At 46.1% G+C, this 19,924-nt stretch overlaps 1 protein-coding gene across 2 annotated transcripts; it reads left to right on the forward strand.

The window, feature by feature from the left end:
- The first annotated feature begins 859 nt into the window (after positions 1-859).
- CXCL12 (C-X-C motif chemokine ligand 12) lies at positions 860-19,133 on the forward strand. 2 transcript variants are annotated; one of them, XR_008438184.1, is made up of 6 exons: positions 860-1,070; positions 6,190-6,307; positions 9,712-9,798; positions 13,240-13,337; positions 15,167-15,749; positions 15,961-19,133. XR_008438184.1 is itself a non-coding variant. In XM_053984148.1 (5 exons), the coding sequence occupies exons 1-5, from the start codon at positions 1,010-1,012 to the stop codon at positions 15,196-15,198; spliced, it is 396 nt and encodes a 131-aa protein (XP_053840123.1). In that variant the 5' UTR covers positions 860-1,009; the 3' UTR covers positions 15,199-19,133. The 2 variants fall into 2 exon arrangements, 1 of the variants encoding a protein (XP_053840123.1); XM_053984148.1 differs by having other exon boundaries at positions 15,167-19,133.
- The last annotated feature ends 791 nt before the right edge of the window (positions 19,134-19,924 follow it).

Here is a 19,924-nt window from a genome sequence, read left to right on the forward strand (position 1 = left end):
TACCCACCTGACCCCGCGCTGGCCCAGCCGAAGATGTCTGTAATAAATGCAGACAGAGGAGTCCAAATTCAATCAAAGCTTCGATGTTTATTTTAAGTTTTTAATCTGCACCCCTGTGGGCTTGGGCTGCAGAAAGCGAGGACATGCTTAAGTCATTTACACTTGACAATACTGTAATAGCTGAGGGCAAGTGACACCCCTGGGCGTCTGAGCTCTGCAGGGCTACCAGGGCTTTCAGCCGAGGTGCCAGGGAGTCCAGTGGCATCTGCAATACAAAGGAAGTGGAATGTTGGCAGCAAATGTACTACTGGGTCGATTTAATACAGGGAAGAGGTGGTGTTTAGGGCCAAACACGAAGAGGCAAAAAATGAAAGCCTCTCACGCCTCTCTCTCTCCCCCTCTGCCTTTTCTCTCCTCAAATGCCCACATAAACTTCTGCGAAGATTCTTCGTACAAGGCGCTGTACGCGATGCCCAGGGCGCCAGTGTAAATCTAGATTCACGCCCGCGAGAGTGAAGGGGAAGTTTTCTTCTCTCCCCGGTGTGAACACTTAAGGGATGTGTCCCATACCGCTATCCCGGACCCCGCTATCTGGGTCAGGAGCCGCCGTGCCGGGGTGGCACAGTTTGGTGAGGAAACAACTTTCTTCCCCCGGCTGGGGCTGGATGGGGTGGCGGTGACACCGGTCACCGCCGCAGCCCCGAGCCGCCGGTCCCGCGGGGGGCTCGGAGCGCGGAGCTGGGGGGACAGACGCTGTGCCTGGGGGGAGGCTGACGGAGCGAAGCGAGAAGCCCTCGCTCTTTTGGTTTCTTTCCAACCATTTTTTAGCGGAGGAAGGATGTAATAACATGCCACGGGCAATAAATCACAGTCTAGCTACTCCCCCTGGCTCTCCTCCCCCCGCCCCCGGCCCCTCTATAGCGGGAGGGGCGGAGGGGCCGCCAGCAGAACGCCGCGGCTGCCGGGACGAGCAGAGCAGCGCCTGCCCGCGTCCTCCAGCCGCCCCAGCATGGACCTTCGCGCCCTGGCGCTGCTCGCCTTCGCCCTGGCCGTCATCTCGCTCTCGGAGGGTAAGTGAGCTGCGGGGCCGCGCCGCTCGCACCGCTCCTGCCGGGAGCCCGGCCGGGAGCGATGGTCCCGCTGAAATCCCTGCTCTTCCCCCCTCTCCTCGCAGCTACACCGCTTTCCCGGCTCGGCTCCGGCCGCGGTTCAGAGGTGTCTGGTGAGCCAGAAGAGCGATGGCTGTGCAAAGCTGGAAGCAGGCAGGCTCCCATTCCTCTCTCTCCTCCATCCCTCCCTGGCTTTTTTCAAAAAGCTGGCCAAAGCGGTCCTCTGCCAAACTCGCCCCAGATTGAAGTCGTCTGGGGGAAGACTTTCAACAGCGCTCGGTCTGCAGGGAGGTGGTTTGGCTGCTAAATATATATATCGACTTTCCCTCTAACAAAAAAAAAAAAAAAAAAAAAAAAAAAAAAAAAAAAAAAAACCGCAAAAAAAAAAAAAAACCAACAAAAAAACCAAAAAAAACACCCCAAAAAACACCAACAAAAAAACCCCAAAAAACCTGCCCTAAAAGTTACAAGCAATTAGAAACAGGCGGTTGTTCGGTTCCTCTTCTGTCCCCTATCGTGATCTATCTTTCCTCAATCAGGGCAGAGCTGAGCCAAAGCGGTCACTCGGCAGGAATTTACCGCACCCCGGCGCGGTGCACGGGAGGTTTCGGGGGCGCAGGGAGCTGCCGTGACGGGAGGTCTGGGGCATCGCGGGCTGGCGGCGTTGGGAGCGCAGTCACATCCGCACCGCAGCGCCGTCTCACTGCCCGCCCGCCCCACGCCGGTCCCCGCCGTCCCGTGTGTCGCGCCCGGAGCCCGGTGGCAGCTACAGCTGTGCAGCTTACTTTGCCAGCTGTGCTCTGTGGCTGTTCGGACAGCTCCGGAGACAGCGGACACCCGCGCGTCGCGGGGAGCCCTGTGCCCCAGGGCTCCGGGCGGGGCGAGGGTTCTGCCAGCAACCGCCGGGCATCCTCCGGACTCTCCTCCTGCGGCCGGCAGAGATTTGCCATCTCTTGTCACCTGTCGAATGTCCTCTGTCTGGGTTTTCAAACTTCCGCTCCCATTCTGTTCTCCCATTCTGGCCAACGAAACTTGGGTGTTGTCCACCCAGGGAGGCAGAGGATGCCCTCCGGTGCCCTCCTTGTTTAGCCTGAGAGAGTTAATTTTCTCCGAAAATTTCCCGATGCCTTTCCGCACAACAGCCCCGTCCCGCTGGAACACGGAGCCGGCACTGCCCTGGAGAGGCTCCAACGTCCCGGGCAGGTGGGCTCCAGCCCCCGCCGTATCCACCACCCCGGGGCTGCGGGCTGGGAAGCGAGAGCGGCGAGTAGCGAAGGCAGAGCAGGGGGACCACGGGTGGCAGTGCCAGCTCCAGCCCCTGGCTGCCAAAGTCACCAGCTGCCGAGCGGCTGGGGCCGCCGATGCCTGGGTACCTGAGCGGGCTTCCCTCGTGTCTGGAGGCGAGTGCAGGTCTGGAGGGACGAGGGGACCGGGGCTCTCCCCCCGCTTACCTCCCGCTGGCAGCCTTTGCTCAGGGCTGGGAGGCCGGCAGAGCTGCCCAGCTGCAGCTCGGTTCGCCCCCAGCGCGGCTGCTCTCCTTTGCTGGCAGAGGGATAAGCGTGTGTCGGGAAAAGCGTGTGGGGACCTGGCTACCTGAGGAAGGAAATGGCCCACAGGGGCCGGAGAGAAACTAGTGTAAGGAAAGTGACCCCACCGTCTTGCGGTGTTAAGAGTGGTGGGTTTTGCCTACTTTGCATGTCATGAAGTGCTCTCAGCCCTGATCCAGATGAGGGCTCGCAGGGGTGCCTTGTGCTAGGGAGCAGGTGACCTCTGAATTCTTCTTAGTTACCTGGTAAAGCTCTGTCTGTCTATCCCAGCCTCGCTTTCCAGGGAAATGGAGCTGTTCTACACTTTAAAAATTATCAACCATCTCCTGATAATGACAAATGCACCCTAGGCTGAACATAAGTAAAATTATTTCCTCGAATGTTTTGTCTGTTCATGTCCAGCCTGCTTTCCTGAATATAGCTTCCCTCTCTATTCAAGCATCCAGAGCTTCCTAGTCCACGCAGCATGTTACTGATAACTTTGCAGCAGAACTGGCAACTGACTTCTTCCCCTGCTGTCCAGTCTCAGTGTGGGTAAAGAGAAGCAGATCCCTGTGGGATGAAATAGGTATTGTCCAGCACTGACAAGTGGCCACTTTGTGAGAGCATTTTGTGTGTGCTTTGTCTCTAGAGAGAATTTGTCAGCAAAAGTAGGTGTTCAGAGCCAACAAAACTCAGCTTGAGTTGGAAAACAATAACACTGTTTATTCTTTTAAAAATTCCAAAACACAAATTTCCAGTCGAGGCCAAAGGAGATGTTCTTTTTTTTGTCTAAGTAAAATTAGGTTGAAGGAATGACGTTAAGATGTCAAACTAGTATCTGGCTGTTCTGTAACTTTTGACTACGTTCATCCATTTGAACCAAATGTGCCAGGCAGATAAAGGTCTCAAAAGCTTCATGTGCCATCAGTTATATGTTTTCATGTAATAAGGCAATTAATAGATTATAATAATTTGCTGTACTGAGAGAATGGCTTCAGCTTGTGCTCAATGTTTGGTAGATATCGGAGAACTCACAGTACAAATTGGTAGATTAATTAATAGCTTAATCAGCTCTAATGTACATGCAACAACAATATGTTTCAAATTTTGAAAAGAGATAAGGAATGTGTTTGTCAGCCTCAGAGTAAGACCAGAAATGTTCTCTTCCTAAATTACAACCTCCAAACGGCCCCTTCCCTCTCCTACTTTTGGAAGATAGGGGTTCATGTGTTGAAGATGCCACATGCACAAGTTTTCCCTGGCTTTGAGCCTTGTTGATAGCACAGCCAGACAAGGAGCAGCGGCAGGAGTCACTGATTCCCTGTTGGGGATACAGAGAGCTGACCCAGTGAGTGCCACTCCCTGGTGCTCAGTGCCTGCTCCTGACCACCAAGAAAGGCACACAAAAAATACCAAAGGGATTCTTGTGCTGGGAGGGGGTTTGTCATTCCACTGCACGTTGGGGTAACAGCACACTCACACTGGGGCTTCCTCTCTTCCTTGCTGTGCTAGATACCTTTTCTTGGGCAGGAAACAACCTTGGGACTTACAGACGTGTTTAGTCATGGTTAAACTTTCTCTCCTCCTGATTTCAAATGGTATGAGATTGAAAATCCCACCTCGAGTCTGAGAGAGGACAGGATTGCATTATCAAATCATGGATCTGAACAGTTCATCTCTTGCACATTGTTTAAGTTAAAGCTGGCTTAAACTTGGTTGGGACAAGCTTGCAGAGACACTATCACTGCAGCTGTGCTGAGAGTTGTGTGGCTGTATTCAGTTTCAACCTCCCTTTCCAATACAAATTCACAGATGTGTAGCTATCAGGCACAGATTTGCAGTGGGAAATCCTAGTGCCTTCCTCACTCCTTCCCACATTAGCTCTAGCCAGTCTAGTCCATGTTCTCGAGGCTCACTCTGTAGCCCTCCTTCCTCCTCCCCTTGCAGATTATTAATTCATAGATGGAACCACTGTTTGGAGTGGCAGAAAACTGATAGAAAAGTCCTTCAATTTTTTCAATTTATAGTCCAAATTCTGGTGTGAATCAGGAGAAGCTCTATTCCTACTGATTAATTCCTCTCCTGTGGGATCTAATTCTGCCTCATCTCTTGGTAGAGACACCGGAAAAAAAGGGGGTTCCCTCCTCAGGACGGACCAATTTCACCCTGTGGTCTGTGGTTATGCTTGCTAGAGACAGGCATCGATAAATGTGCAATATATGTAGATAAGCTGCACTTGAAAACCTGTCTCTTTTCTCACCTTCCTAGACAGCTGTTTAGGAATTCCAAGCCCTTCCCGGCTCTTTATCTCCCCATTTGCCTTGAAAGGGAACTGGGTTTGGATGCTGTAAGTATTCCCTTGTGGCTAAACAAACAGGATGGCAGATTGCCATATGGGATCTCAAGCCCTGCCAGATATAGATCTGACCATCTACAGCTTGAGCCAGATTTTAAGGGTTAGGTGTATGAATTTAATTCCTCGCGGTGGCTGAAAACTGCTCCATTGGGAAATTCTTTAAAATCTTAGGCATCTCTTAGACTTCCAGGCAAGGCTTCTGTGTTTGTATTTTATTGTGCATGGAGCTTTCAAACTTACATCTTACAGGATGAAGACTTTACTTAGGTGCACTTGATTGCCAGTAATTGAGTTGTCCCATAGAGAAACCGGGCAGCAGAGGCTGTGGTGGGCGCCAGGCTGCTTTTCTCAGTCCTGCCTGCATCTACATGGCAGATTTTTAGCCTAAGGGGTTAAACTTAATTCTGTCCCTAGTGATACCAGTGACAGAACTCTCATCGAGTCTGGTGGCCCCTGAATAGTGTATTGAGGACGCTCTGGCTGATAACTGTCTCCTCGATTGCCCTACTTAGCCGCAGGCTAGAAATTCAAAAGACTCCAAGTGTCTTATGTGAAACCGCTGGGATCTCGCATCTCTGAGCCGCACCTTCTTGTGCGGGTACCTCTGTTGGGAGTCAGGGCTGGCTGCAGTGGGGAAAGGTCAGCTGGGCCCTGGGAACGCCTGCAAAACTAGAGCTTTTCTGTAGCCACTAAGTCCCCTGTAAAAAGCCTGCACCTGAGCCGAGCCGTTTTGATCTGAACTCCCTGGAATTCATCTCTTTCTTCTGGCTACCTTCTAATTTGGCCTCGGGTCAAAATCGTTTGAGTAGAACAACACCGAGGACAAGTGTCTCCTCTTTTGGCCTTTATCTTGTCTAATTACGGGGAGCATCCCTGTACAATGGCGCGGCTCCTTATTCTAATCTCTTCGATTTTACTTATCTCCATTTTCTCTCCCTCTTCTTTGTCTTCCAAAATCCCACGCACCCTTGTTGAAAGGCTGGGCATTGAGCTGAATAAATTGTGCTCTGAGCTGAGGGCAAATGCTCTCCCAAAGCTACAGCTTTTCTGCTGCTTTTTTTTTTTTTTTTACCACCTGCGTATTTGGAGGGCGTTTTTTTCTGTGAGCCCTGATGCTGTGAGCCCTGACCGGTGTATCTGTGCTGCTGACCGGGAGCAAGCGGTAACGTGTCCTTTCCCTTCCTTTGTCCCGCAGAGAAACCCGTCAGCCTGACTTACCGATGTCCCTGTCGATTCTACGAGAGCAACGTGGCAAGAGCCAATATTAAGCACCTCAAAATCCTCTCCACACCCAACTGCTCACTTCAGATTGTGTAAGTCTCTTGCTCTTTTCCACTGGGTGCAAATCTGGGGTGTCAAAAAGAAGAGTCACAGAGCCGGTGCCTGCTCTGGTGGTTGAATTTCAGTCTTCCTCATGCCATGACTCCCAATTCATCTCTTCACCCCCTGTGTCAGAGACAGCTGGATCCTGCTTTACCCCACGTAAAGGAGCCCAGCTGTTGTTTCCCAGCTGTGTTCTCTGTGATCTCCCTATTACTGTGTGGTCCCATGTCCTGTTCCCCCGTGGGTATATGAGCAGGAATGTCAGACAAGCTGTCCATTCCTTGGACGTGGAGCTTCACACCTTGGGGTAAAAACTTCATAACTGTCTGAGTCTTCCAATGGGTCACTTATCCATGGAGTGGAGCTAAACAAGCAAAAGGAATTCCTGTGTTTCACGTGTCCTCTGCGGGAGGTACAGACTCTAGAAATGTGATGGCTTAATCTAGGGACGCTTGCCAGGCAGGGACTGACTCAGTAAACTGCAGCAGAACAGAAAAATGGGCTCTCAATGGAAAATAGCCTCTTTATTTTTGCTGTAAAAGCAACCCTAATTGTCAGGAAACATTGAGATTTTGCTTGTTTGTTTGTCTTTGTAGATTTGTGTGTGTATGTTTTAGGAAGGTCTTTTTTTGTTCACTTCTTCATGGGTGACCCCTTCTCAAAACTGAAATCCTTCTGAAAAAAAAAAACAAACAAAGAACCCAGCATTCATCTTTTCATTGCAAGGGAACCTTACTACTCTCAACTTCTGTTAACCTATATAAGAGGGTGTCAGGGACTGGGTTTGGTTTCTGTGCAGTGATCCCATTACTGGTTCTGTCTTTGACCCATATGTTGAGTCTTTCCTCTTGCAACTCAAATGCTATAAAAATCAATTTTTGTCATCCAAAACTTTTGCACTCAGAAAACTGATGTGGTTTCACAAGATTGCTCAGGAATGCATGTGAGCATGTATCCATTCATGAACCGATTTTTATTAGTATGGGTTTTTTCTGTCTTAAACCACTCTGTGTATATATCATACACATTTTATCGTGTGCTTCTGCCTTAGGATTTGGTGGAGGACAGTGAAAAAAATGTAAGCTTCAGCTGAGAAATAATTTCCTTTCAGAAAAATGCCAAAACCAGCTGTGACTAACTCCGATCTCTACCTACAAACAATTTTGGCAGCAAGCATGCACTAGTGCATAGATTTGTGCTCTGGGACTGTCAGTGATGTCATAAGAATCCCAGTGCTAAGGCTTTTTAGATGATTTGGAATTTTCTGGAGTAGTTTCAAGAAAATGACAGCATTTACGGCAGGATCGAGTATGTATTTATCTCTTAACATAGGATTATAATTAGAGATAAATAAGAGCATGAAATGCAGAAACAGAAACATCTCACGGTCTTGCCCATTCCTGACCCAAATGTGTTTGTGTGGGGTACACACAGAACATGTGAATCTATTGTTGACCCTGTTTTTGTTACTTTGACAAGTAAGGTACTTAATACATCCCTCCAAATACCCTTGAAATATGACTTTAAACTAGGTGTTTATCAAAACAGGAGATGAAATCAATCAAAACTAACACATTAATTTCTCATCTTGATTCATTTTAAGCATTAAACAATGAAGGCATAAATAAATTAAAAGCTGCCATTTTCAGGAATAGAGAGCTAAGTGAAACATACAGTTGCTAGAAGGTATTTTGTGGGTTTATTGTTTGGGATTTTTTTGTTTTGGTTTATGTTTTTGTTTTGGGTTTGCTTGTTTGTTTGTTTTCCACAAGTATATTTTCCTTTTTTGTTTAAGGGGACTTGTACTTGAACAAAAAGCCTAAGAGCAGGCTTTTAGGCTTTTGTCTTTCATTCTATTGGAAATCATCTCTCCAAATCCAGTGTACTCCTCTGTCAATGTCTACTTCTACAAAGTCCACACTAAATTCCTTGCTTTTCAGTACAGGGAAATGAGCATTTTTAGCAAGTAGACATCTAAACCAGTCCAGGTTAAACACTCCATACAATTTCCTATGTCTCTTCCTTGCACATGGAACAGGGGCTGACAGGCTCAGAAATGAATGTGTGAGGAAATCAGTGTCTCAGTATTAGGTGAGAGGAATTGTGTTGAGTGTGGCTGGAGACTGGTTACGTGTGCTTTTGCTCCTGTACCCTGTGAGGTCAGCTTAAGAATTCCCAGGCATTGCTAACATCAGCAAATCCATTCTTACACACTGTTGGTATCACTTAACTGGAAATGCTCCAGCTTGGCACTGCTGTAAGGGAAATATGAATTAGGCCCATTCATCTCTGTACTGGCGCAGGGGTTGCAGGACGGATCCTTGATGTGTTTATGTTACAACTGTGTTGTTGCATAACTTCAGACCAAGGAGCCTTTTTGACCTCTTATTTCTCACACCATCGTTTTATATTCTGCAGATTTCATTTTATAAAGGGAGGAACATTATGGCTTCCATCCAGCAAATGTTTAAACAAGTACTGAACTTATTCGTATGGGCACTTCTATAAAATTGCTGTTCTCTGCACTTTCCCAAGGCAGGCAGGCTGTTAAGAGGGAAATTTTGGAGCAGCTGGGGCAGAAGAGGCAGGGTGCTGCAGGGAATGTGGGAGATAACAGCTCTTTCAAGGTCCTGAGATCCCTGCGGGGTGAAACCTGTTGATGAAAAGCTATTTGTCCTTTTTCTGAATGAAAGATTCAAGAGAGCCCAAGTATCAAATTCACGGAGAATTCAAATTAGCTAAAAAATTTGCTCTGGGAAGCGCAGCTTGGACATCCAGGAGAAACCCCTCAGGGGGTTTCTGCCTTTGTTTCCAATGCTGAGTGAAAACATGAGGGGAAACTTGCCTCTGGCACTATGGTACTTTCAATTGTCAGTCTTCCCTGCAACCTGTTAATTCACTCCTGTATAAAACAAAAAGCTGACAAGTGACCACACCCTTTCTTTCAGAACATCCATGAGGTGTCTGTCCTCAAAACATGTGAAACTTCAGTTTTGGGTTGAATTCAAAAGCTGTTCTTAATCAATTACTTGCAAAAATTACATTAATTTACCATGTCAGTATTTCCAAATGAATTTTTTCTGTTGTTGGCAGTGAACTCGTTCACGGTCCAGGTATGAATTGGAAGTCTTAGATTCAAATGTTGTGTCTGTTCCACTCTCACATGATTCCCAGTACAGACCACAAGAGCCTGTCAAAGGAGACAGATGGTTTCCAAGCCAGGGATATTTATAATAGGTGAGGGAGGTCAAGGATGGGAGAAATAACTCATCCTCTTCATGGGTTAACCAAAAGCAGCACTGGCACCCAAGGAAAATAAGGCACAGTGGGGGGGATGGGTGTGGGCTGAGGAACTTCGTGCGCCAGACTCACTCTGACTTTTCTCCTTTGGCAGTGCAAGGCTCAAGAGCAACAGCAAGCAAGTGTGCATTGATCCCAAGTTAAAGTGGATCCAGGAATATCTGGAGAAAGCTTTAAACAAGTAAGGCAAGAGACAAATGGACTTAACAGCTAACATCCTGAATTATTAAAGGGTAGAACATTAAGGGCTGGCTTTTACCATGTGGACAAAGAACTTCTCGAATCAGATATTGTTTCAAAGAAGGGTTTGGAGTTGACGTAATTTGTATTAAAACAACAGTTTCTAATATATCCTAGATGTAAAACTAAGAATTTTGCCAGGGTTTGAGGCAAAAATTGTGCTAATGAGTATGTTCTGGGGTCCTGAACTCATCCTCTTCAAAAAAAAAAAAAAAGGCTGTTCTCCCAAGGAAAATTCTTCCTTTAATGCCCTTTCTTCCCCAGCCAAACTACAATTACTTCAGAATCTATATCATTCCGGTGTCTTTGGAGCCCCTTCTCCATGTTACACTGGGTGTCTGCTTGCACAGGCAGCTGAGGCCTAGGGATTCTTGGTGCTAAAAATTGTTTTTCTGCTGCCCAGTGTGGAATGCTGTTAATGTTGGCCAAGGCACGATGAGCTACCTTGAATAAGTCTTTCCCACAATACCAGGGGAAAACCAGCCACACTTGGCAAATTCATACTTTTTAAATCTATTTTTATTCCCCTTGAAAATGGTTGATCATGTCTACTTTGAGGTGGACTCAGCCCATCTGTGTTCAATGTTATGCTGAGAAGAGCAGCACCGAGCACGTTTTTGTGTTGAACTGCAGGGGAGGGCTCCAGCCTTCCAGCACTGAAAGATGGTACATACCAAATGATGGTACAAAGCATTCCCTTGCTTGCCCAGAGCCCTGGGCAGAGGTTGATCCAGCAGCAACATTTTGGCCAGCTAGCCTACCTGTGCACTCAGTATCCCTGCCACCCTTGCCATCACATTCCCACCCCACAGTAACTGCGCTGTAACCCTGCTGAACCTTGTTCCCCCTGCATCTGTAGGGTGAAGGCAGGGCTGGAATCCAATCATTTGCAAAAACAAAGTATTACTGGGGAAGGTATGGCCCCAGGGCAGATAGATGCAGGGCACAGGCACCTGAATGGTCTCCACTGTTTCCTTTGTAAATGCATCTGCCAAACAAGGGTCAGAGTTAAAAAAAGACACAATTCTTTGTCCCCCAGTGTTTTTACAATAAGCAAGTGGGAAAATGCCACCAGAAGTAGAGAGATTCCTCCAAGTGTCCCTTTTGGGGACTGCACTGGGGCCAAAAGTGAGGAGGAAGAAGGAAGGAAGCCAGCTAACTAAGTCAATGTGATTCCAGCCCTGACAGCTCCTCCCATCTCATCTGATGCTCAGTGCCTTCTTTGCTGCCAGCACTCAGCCCTTTTGTCCTCTGGACAAATTCTCTGCAGTGGTAATCCAGGTTAATGCTGCCAGAATGGCTTTGGGTTTAGGCAGGACTGAGCCTAAGAGCAGGATGTGTCCTGTGCTGAATATCCTAGGGAGCTGAGCCACTTGGTTTTACAAACTGGGAAAACCTGCTTAAGTTTCTGTTTGCTATCATCCCCAGCCTGAGACGTAGGAGGCATTTTAGAAATCTGCAATGTTGGGCAAATATGATTATGTGCCTATCTGACTTAGGAGAGCAACTCAGCTGGAACATGTTCTGCTCTCATTACCACTAGTGAAGATCTGAGACCAGCTCTACTGAAACCAGTGAGTCTGCCTGATCTCCAGCCAGATTCTGGGTTTTGTTTACCAAATGCTGATACAGAAGCAATTCCGCCAATTTGGTGGATTCATCCCGGTTTACATTCAGTAACAAGAGAGAATTTGGTCCCAGCTCTATGAAATAAGATGACAGAAAGCATATATCTCCATCACCTAATCCTGTAATCATGGCATTGTGTTCATTTTCCAACTAGTAATGCTAGCACCAGTGGCATTTTCATGCTCCACAGACAGCCAGGGCTCTGTCTGTAGCATTTTCACAGGCATGTTTTTGATATATTTTAGTGCACAGCTTTGACTTCTTCAATGAAATGTACTTTGGAATATATTTATAACGCATCAAACAATTCATATATTTGAATTGGAGCCATATGAATGTTGGTAGTTTAAAACACCGATATCCCTCTAAACTACTAACAGCTTGTAAAATGAATCTATATAGATCTATAAATGTTAATGTAGCTATCAGTTTCAATCAGCCATATATTATATTTTTTCACTTGTACCGAAACTGTATGAAATGTGACATTACCCTATATGCACTAGCAATAAAATGGCTAATTGTTTCATGTTATGAAAACCCAATTGTACATGGGAATTTATTTTTCTGGAATAAAATCAATACGTTTTTTAGAAAGGGCTCTTGTAATTGCTTAAGTAGAATCCAAACTGTGAAGACATCTTAATCTATACCAGTACTTCAATATGAAAATATCTTAAGTGTTAAAATCTGCAGCTAAAGGCAAGGAAAAGTTCTTAAAATAGTAGTCCAATACAGTTAAATATGAAACCAGAAATGGTTTTTACTAGGGAATTATTTTGCTCACTAATTCTGCTTAGCATTTATTATTGCTTTATATTCATCACATCTCCATGTAATATACACATGAGACATCAGTAAAACATTCAGGCTGTCAGGAATCCAAATTCCTTAACTGGCTTTAAAAATCATTGTGCAGCTGCTGTGGCCAACATCATTCAACATTCATCCACTGTCATGTTAATATAGTCCCACTTCAGAGCTTCCCTCGCTTCAAGATGCCGGAGTCCATTAAGCTCAGTGGCTACTGCAGACACGCAGGAGAGATTTGATGGATCTGGAGAAGATAACAAAGTCACATGGGAAAAATCTTTCTGTTAAGCCAGCTGGGAGAAAGGAAAAGAAACTCTGAATGTGTAGGGGCTGGCTGTGTTGGCAGCCAAGCCCTGCTGCTGCCTTCCAAAGCCTAGTGTGGCAGCTCTTCCTAATTTCTAACGTAATTTGTAAGTAACAGTTGAAATTCAAGTTGCCAGAACAACCTCCCAGTATTCCACCAAGCGTGTGCTGGGTCACGGCCCCACACGAAGGCGGACAACGTGGGTGATTATTTTTACAGCTTTGTTTTAAGGCACCAAATGCCTTAAACCCCCTCAGAGTAGCCACTGGTTCTTGCTGATGTCAGCAGGAATGCTGGATGGGAAGCCAGAAATCCAGCTCCCCCTCTGCTTCCTCTGTACCTCAGGGGGAACTTTTTGGATGGTGAGGCTCCTGGCTGAGAAGTTCTGGAAGGCATTTGAGGAGGCTTTGGCATTTTGGGTAAAAGGGTTGTTCTGGCCTCAGAGTTTGCAAATGTTTTTCCCCCAGGACACTTTTACTTGTCTGGCATTTCTCTCAGACAAAGGTTATATGAAAGGGGATGTTACATTTGCACCCTGCCAGCAGGATGTGAAGGGACCATAAGATAAATGTGAACGAGGCCTTTGTATATGGATAATTTATGGCAGTCTTTTTTTGTATTTTTCTTTTAATTTAGACCACGTCATCGCACTCATAAAAAAAAGCAACAGAAGAAACGGGGCCCACTCTGCCCTTCCCGTGCAACACCACTAAAGTCTCCAGGGAGAAAGAATGGTAGGAAGCATTAGTTTCTGAGCTGGGATACCACAGGTTGAAGTCCCTGCTCTTCCACTGACCATGTTATGGGACCTTGGGCAAATATATTAGCCTATCCAGGCCTCCATTTCCCCCCATATTTGTTGAGGATAACATCTCTCCACTTCCAGCAAAAGAGTATTATATAGATGAAACTCTCAAAACAGGGGGAAACCTTAGCTGCAACAGATGTGGGATGGTTTTCCCATTTTACAAATGGAAAAAAAATCCATTTTACAAATGGGAAAATGGACACACTAAGAGACCAAAAAAAACCTGAAGCAGAGACAAAGTCAAAAACAGGGTAAAGGTTTGGGAGCCCCATTTATTTTAGCTCCAATATCAAACTGACAGAGTTAAACTATAACAGCTGTGAATTTGCCACTGGTGTTTTTTAATGAGAAATGCAGCACCACGTGGTGACAACATGATGTGGTGCATGGGTGACTGGTTGATGCCTTTCCTTTGGGAGATGCTAGGCAAGTCCCAGAGAATGGTGTTATATATGCCAATGCTCTGGATGTCCCAGGTTTTTCTTCCTCACAAGGGTGGTTTGTCCTGCCTTTCTGCACCAAGAGAAATCGGGTTACTGCTGTGGGATATTGGAAAAGTTATCTGCAGAGGCAGGCACCTCTTTTCAGAGGAAAAAAATTCCTCATGGTTTAGTCATTGTCTTTGTGCCTAGATGAGTTTTCTGAGACTGCCTCTACTGGGAGTCACAGTCTCTAGCTGTGGTCACAGAGCCCTAGTTGTCCAGCAGGCATTGGAAGAGGTGTTTGTCAAGATATGCTGAGACATCAGTTTTTGAATACCTGTTGTTTACCCTCTGACACTTGTAACTCAGTCTTAGTGACCTCATCTAGGTCACTAAGACCAGCCTGGAGCAGGAATAGGGGTCACTTCAGACAAAACCTGGAGGCCACCAGCACAAACTGCCTCCTTGTTCTGGGTGAACCATACACATGAGACACTTGCACTCTGCTGTGATGCCTAACCCACACTCTCCTGGGTACCATGCTCAGACTGAGCATGGGAGACTCCATTTGTCTGCACCCCACCTGAGCTCCCTACCTCAGCCCTTCAGGCCGCACAGGCTTACTGTGCAGTGCCTGCCTGCCTGTCACCTCACCTTCACTGGGCAGCTGGTCGCCACAAGCTCTGATGTGGTCCCCAGCTGCTCACACCAGCTGAGGTCCCAGGGCAGGGAGGCTCAGGGGTGGCTCCTGGCTGGCAGAACGCTGGCTGCCTCTACTGTCCAGCCACCCCAGGGTGGAAGCCAAACAAGAGCAGAGCATTGGCTGCCCTCTACATTCCTCCATCCTCACGGAGACCTGGCACTCTCTGGAGCTGCAGTCCATGATCTCCATCAGAGTTGTGGGATAGGAGCAGATGGAGGAGGCATTCCCAGTGCCACTTGCTCTGCTACTGGGGCTGCTCACAAATGATTAATCTCTCCTTTCCCTGCTGTATTTTTTGCTGAGTTTCTTTGCCCACCGACAATCCTCTGCTCTGGCTTTCAAGTCCAGAATAAGCTTTCTAGCCAGCCTTCCTACTGTATTAGTTCTGAACACCTTACTAACTGCGATGAGCACAACCTGCCCAAAATAACACCCATTGCTGGGTTTGCCCTGTTGGGTCCCAGTAGCTCCTTGTGGAGAACTTCTCCCAAAATGCCCAGCAATTACTGGTTGGAGGGGCTGCCTTTGGGTTAGTCCAGACACAGATTTGCTGTTTGACTAGGCCTGATAGCAAAGGTTTTGCAACTGAAATAAACCTTAATAGTGTTTCACTTTCTTCTTCATCAACAGGAGGTTCAAGATGTAAGAGGCAAGCATTGTAAACCGTCTACAGGATTTCTTACTGTAGGACCCAGAGAGCAGATAACCAGTATTAGGGAATGAATACATTTCACTGCTAACATGCAGCACAAAAGCAACGCTTCACGCATTTCCAAAGGTTTTTTCTTGGTTGTTTTTGGTGGGGTTTTTTTTGTTTGGCTTTTTTCCCCTTGCACAAATTGGCTTGCTTTCATAGTGCTATTTTTATATAGTAAGATGTAACTATTTGAGAAAAATATGAATTTATACAGGTTGGTTTATTACCTAGCACTGGGGGCAGATACCAAATTAAACTAACCCTCTTATTATAAAAGATATTATTTCCTTTTTTGTGTAGAGGTCCTGCTTTATTTAACTTCTTTTGGTTCATGCAAGTCTCCTGGAGTTTTAAACCTAGAAGGACATGAACTGTACAGTGCAATGATGTTGTGTAAGTAGTGGTGGAACTCCTTGCCTCCAGAAGTCAAGAGGCCAAGAACATAGGAAGGCTCAAAAGCATCAGACTGATGACAGTGGACAACATTACCCCGAGTGGCATTTACAGATATTTTGGGTGAGTGATTAAACTCAGGGCTACAGGGCTAAAGCCCTTCTCTGAAGATCAGAACCCTTGCTGACAGCTGTGAGCAGCTGGATCAATACACATCTGGTTTTGCAAGGTGATAATACTTGGTTTGTAGTAGTTGTGTGTATTAGGAGCCACAACACAGTTCTGATGTCATCTGACATTTCCTATGTTCCTGTGTTTCTGATGATAAATTTAGCAAAAAAAAAGGAATGGGTTATTAGAGCTGTAACCACACAATCGTGTTGCAAGTTGCTGGAGGAGTCAGTTATGCTGCCATGCACCAGGGATCTCCCACCCACCCACAGGAGGTGACTTCAGCTTGCCTGTCTGGCTTTGCACTGAAGTAGGCTGAGATTTATTCACTCTTCACCAACGAGGTCGTACCTGCCTGAGGGTAATCACATCCCTGATTGCTCTGGAGATACCCAGAAGAGGATATCTGGCCACATCTTGGAGAAAAGAGAGGCTTGGCGCAAGAGAGGGTCTGTGCAGTTTGTGGAAGGAGAGGTGGAAATGAAGGCCAACACTCACAGTTTGCCAGTTATCATGGGTTTGCTGGTGAACAGGATAGCCTCTGGAACTCCCTTTGCAAAGCACAGCCTGGGACAGGCGCCACTCCTTGCACCGATCCCCTAAGCCAGAAGTTTCTTTCTCCTTATTCCTTCCTGTACACACAATATCTGCTATGGTATGGAAAGACATCTGCAGCACTGCAATAATCATGTCATGCTGTGCACTGAGATCTGGGGGGAAGCACATTTGTGCAGCACAATGCTTGTGTTTGTATGTATCTGTGTTTGTATTGTAAACAAAAAAATGTTGTAAGATTGTCTTTTTTAAGCTGGTTGATTCAAAAGAAATCTTCCCTCTTCCCTGCAGCCTGTGTCAGGAACACTGAGAGGAGTGTTTCACACTCCTTTTTGTGGTAGGCATCTTTAGTGCCAAAGAGGCGCTTTGGCTATCCAGGGACTCCAGTATTTCCATGTGGATTCAGGTAAAAATCTTGTCTTTTCCTTTCTGCAAAACAGGGCTATTGCAGAGAGGCCTTCAGCTGGGAACACCTCACCTCATTTGCTTTAAAGCAGAAACAAACTGCTGTGCCTAAAATATTTGTGTTTGTGATTTTGACATTCCTTTTGTTTTTGTTACCAGCCTGGTGCTTTAAGTATATTGTGTCTGTGTTTTGAAAGGTCTGGTACCACTGTACGTGATGAGATTGGAGTTTTGATTTAATATTAGTAGGATCAGATCCTCTCCTGGAAGGGGAAAGAAAGAAATACATTTTATGAGAAAACCAGAGTTTTTATTATGTTCCCTGGACTGTATTTGATATCCTAGGCTCCATTCCCTGTCCCACACATGCACCTGCATTTGCCAGTGGTTTGCCAGAGGTGGACATGTGAGTGTCCAAGCCAAGAATGACTGCAGAAAAACTCCCAGGAAAGTGCATCCTTCACACATAACTTCTGTCAAAGGACAGCCTGAGATCTGATTGAGTCCCATTGCAGTAAATGGAGAATTAAATAATCCTCTGATTTTGATTCAGCAGCATGCCCTGCTCATGATGATAGGGGCCACGACCGTTTTGTTTCCAGGGGAAACTTTGGCATTTTGGTGAGAAGGTGGGCTAGGTAGATGTGACTGCACAGCCTTGCCAGTGCTCTGCTGCAGTGCTCATTAACAGGGAGTGCATCTGGGGTCAGCACCAGTAGGGCCAGGTCCCTGGGATCATGCCAACCCCCCATTACTGCTTTGACAGGAGCACTGAGGGGGGCAGTGCTGAAGCACCCTGGCCAAACCCAGGCACCTGGCTCTGGACGGTATTGCCAGGTAGTGGAGGTACTGCAGGAAAGGGGGGCTCCTGTCAGCCTTCTCCTCTAGGGGCTGCAGGGCTAAAGCAAGGGCATTTGTTCCTGGGGAAAATGCATGAGGAGCAGCAGGAGGAAAATGCACTCCATGGAAGGCAAGGGACCTTTTACAGCTGGGTGTTTGTGTGTGCTTTGGGGGCTGTCTGCCCCAGCCCACACAGAGACTGGGCCCTGACACCTCTGTGCCAGTGATGCTTCACTTCTCAGGTATCTGAGACCACTCAGGGCATGGGGCTGCTCTCAGGGGCTAGCAGTGTGACCCTCCCTCACCTGGGTAAGGTTGAGCACAGCATGAATGCAGAGGTGACACAGACCTGGCCAGAGACTTAAGTGAGAACCTTTTAAAAGCTTTCTCTTGTTTTGGACCAAATTCAACCTTGAGTGGGAAGCTTTGCTGTTAGCCTGACATTATGTGCATGATGCACTGTGGAGAGCAGCCTTACTCTTTGCAGCAGAGGGATCAATCACTGGGCTGCCCCAGTGTACCACATGTTTGTCCCATTCATGTCACTACCAGAGCAGGCTGAGAAGCAGCCCTGGCAGCATCTCACTTGGGGAGAGCCCCTGGTTTTCCCTTCTGCCTTTAACTGTTGACCAAAGACAGAGTTGGGGAAAGGAAGCGTCAGGAGATGGGAGTGAGGTAGCGACCACATGTGAACAGGGGGGAAAAGAGATAACACTGAACCATGCTGAAAAGGCAGCTTCCATGAATGTGAAATCATCACGTGGGTATTTTCAATGTGCAGCTGTCAAATCCCAGTTATAAGAGTAGATGGTATTTATTGCTGTGTCAGTTTTTTATTTATACTAGCTTTATACTTTTATGTATGAATATCTTATCTGAATTCTGCCTGAGGAAGAATGAAATGAAGGGTGACTTTGATGTGTTTTTGATTAAGGTGTTTGAGCAAAGGTGACTGTTTATTTTGCAATGAAAGTGTTTTTCAAAGTTAAATATACAAATTTTATTGAAAATGCAGTACCTAGAGAAGTTTTTGTTGCCAATTTCCCTTTATTAGCCTCTAGAAGGTCCTTTTCTCTGGCAACTCTTTTTGAGTGATGTGATTTATAGCAGTCAAGGTTTTTTGGAACTCATAATCTAAAATTTGATTATTTTTTCTTAATCAACATCCCACCAAGATAATCCTTGTCTGAAAACATGAAACTTTGGTTGCCACAGAGAAGAAAACATGTATCATTATAAAAGAGCTGTATGAACCTCCCATCTTTCATTCCTTAAGAACTCTGTGTTGTCAGAATGTGGTAAATACTGTACTTTATATTTTTATTAAGTAAAAAGAAGTATCTTCCCAAATAATGTGAAAAGGGATTTGTATTTGTGTTCTTGTAAGGCAGCTTTTATGGAGGAGTTATATTATGCTTTTGAAATTACTCCTTTCATAGAAAATTTTGAAAATAAACAATTTTATATTGTTGTAATTTCTCACATAAATGTGTATGCACTTAAAATTTTCTTAATAAAAAGATATGTCTGAATAAAGTTTTTGCTTGATTCTACTTTTTTTTTCTCCTCACAAACTAACAGCTACAATCTTCACTCAGAAAAAACATTCAGATGTATTTTGTATCCAGTTTCAAGGATGGCTCCATATAGCCCCAATGCCCAGACTCTCTGCAGGGAACCTGAGGTAACGGGTGGGTCTGGCAGGGAGCAGCAGTTTAGCAGATTGAAATGTGCCATCTTCAAAAGGAAACCCTTAACCATTTGCTCCCAAAACAGAAACCCAAACTTCTTTATTTTTATTGTTTTTTACTCTTTTCTTCCCCAAACTTGTCTCCTGCAGCAGTTTGACTTCAATGGAACTGAGAGCTGTGAGCTGGTTTTGTTCCAGCAACAGAGAGGCCATCATCATCTGTGCTGAGGGGGTGGATGAAGGCTTCTCTGAAAAGCATGAGGGGTAACAGGGGATGCATTTGACAAAAGAGCAGATGTGAACAACACTCTCCTTGAGGCTACTTTTCCCAGGGCACAGCAGGGTCAATATTCAGTTTGGAGAGGGGAAAAAAAAAAAAAATTAGAGGCTTGTAGAACTGACCTGAGGACCTGTAGGACCAATCCTGACTTGGGTGATGTTGTAGGGAAAGTGCTCTGGGTTTCCAAACCACGAGCTGAAAACTGGTCTTTGGTCAGTGCATCTCCCCATCTCCAAGTTCTCATGGCAAGGGGAAACTGTTTCCTGAGGTCACCCTGCCCCTCCACACTGCCCTGCTCAACCTGCCAATCCTGCTCATGCACCTACTGCAACACAGGTGAATCCCAGCACTCTGTAC

This window comes from Vidua macroura, chromosome 8 (genome assembly GCF_024509145.1).
Source record: "Vidua macroura isolate BioBank_ID:100142 chromosome 8, ASM2450914v1, whole genome shotgun sequence".
Taxonomy (NCBI): domain Eukaryota; kingdom Metazoa; phylum Chordata; class Aves; order Passeriformes; family Viduidae; genus Vidua; species Vidua macroura.

Coding starts and splice junctions, on each gene's coding strand:
- CXCL12 (XM_053984148.1), top strand. CDS start 1,010: ATGGACCTTCGCGCCCTGGCGCTGCTCGCCTTCGCCCTGGCCGTCATC. Junction 1,071..6,189: donor CGTCATCTCGCTCTCGGAGG/GTAAGTGAGCTG, acceptor TTTGTCCCGCAG/AGAAACCCGTCAGCCTGACT. Junction 13,338..15,166: donor GTCTCCAGGGAGAAAGAATG/GTAGGAAGCATT, acceptor CTTCATCAACAG/GAGGTTCAAGATGTAAGAGG.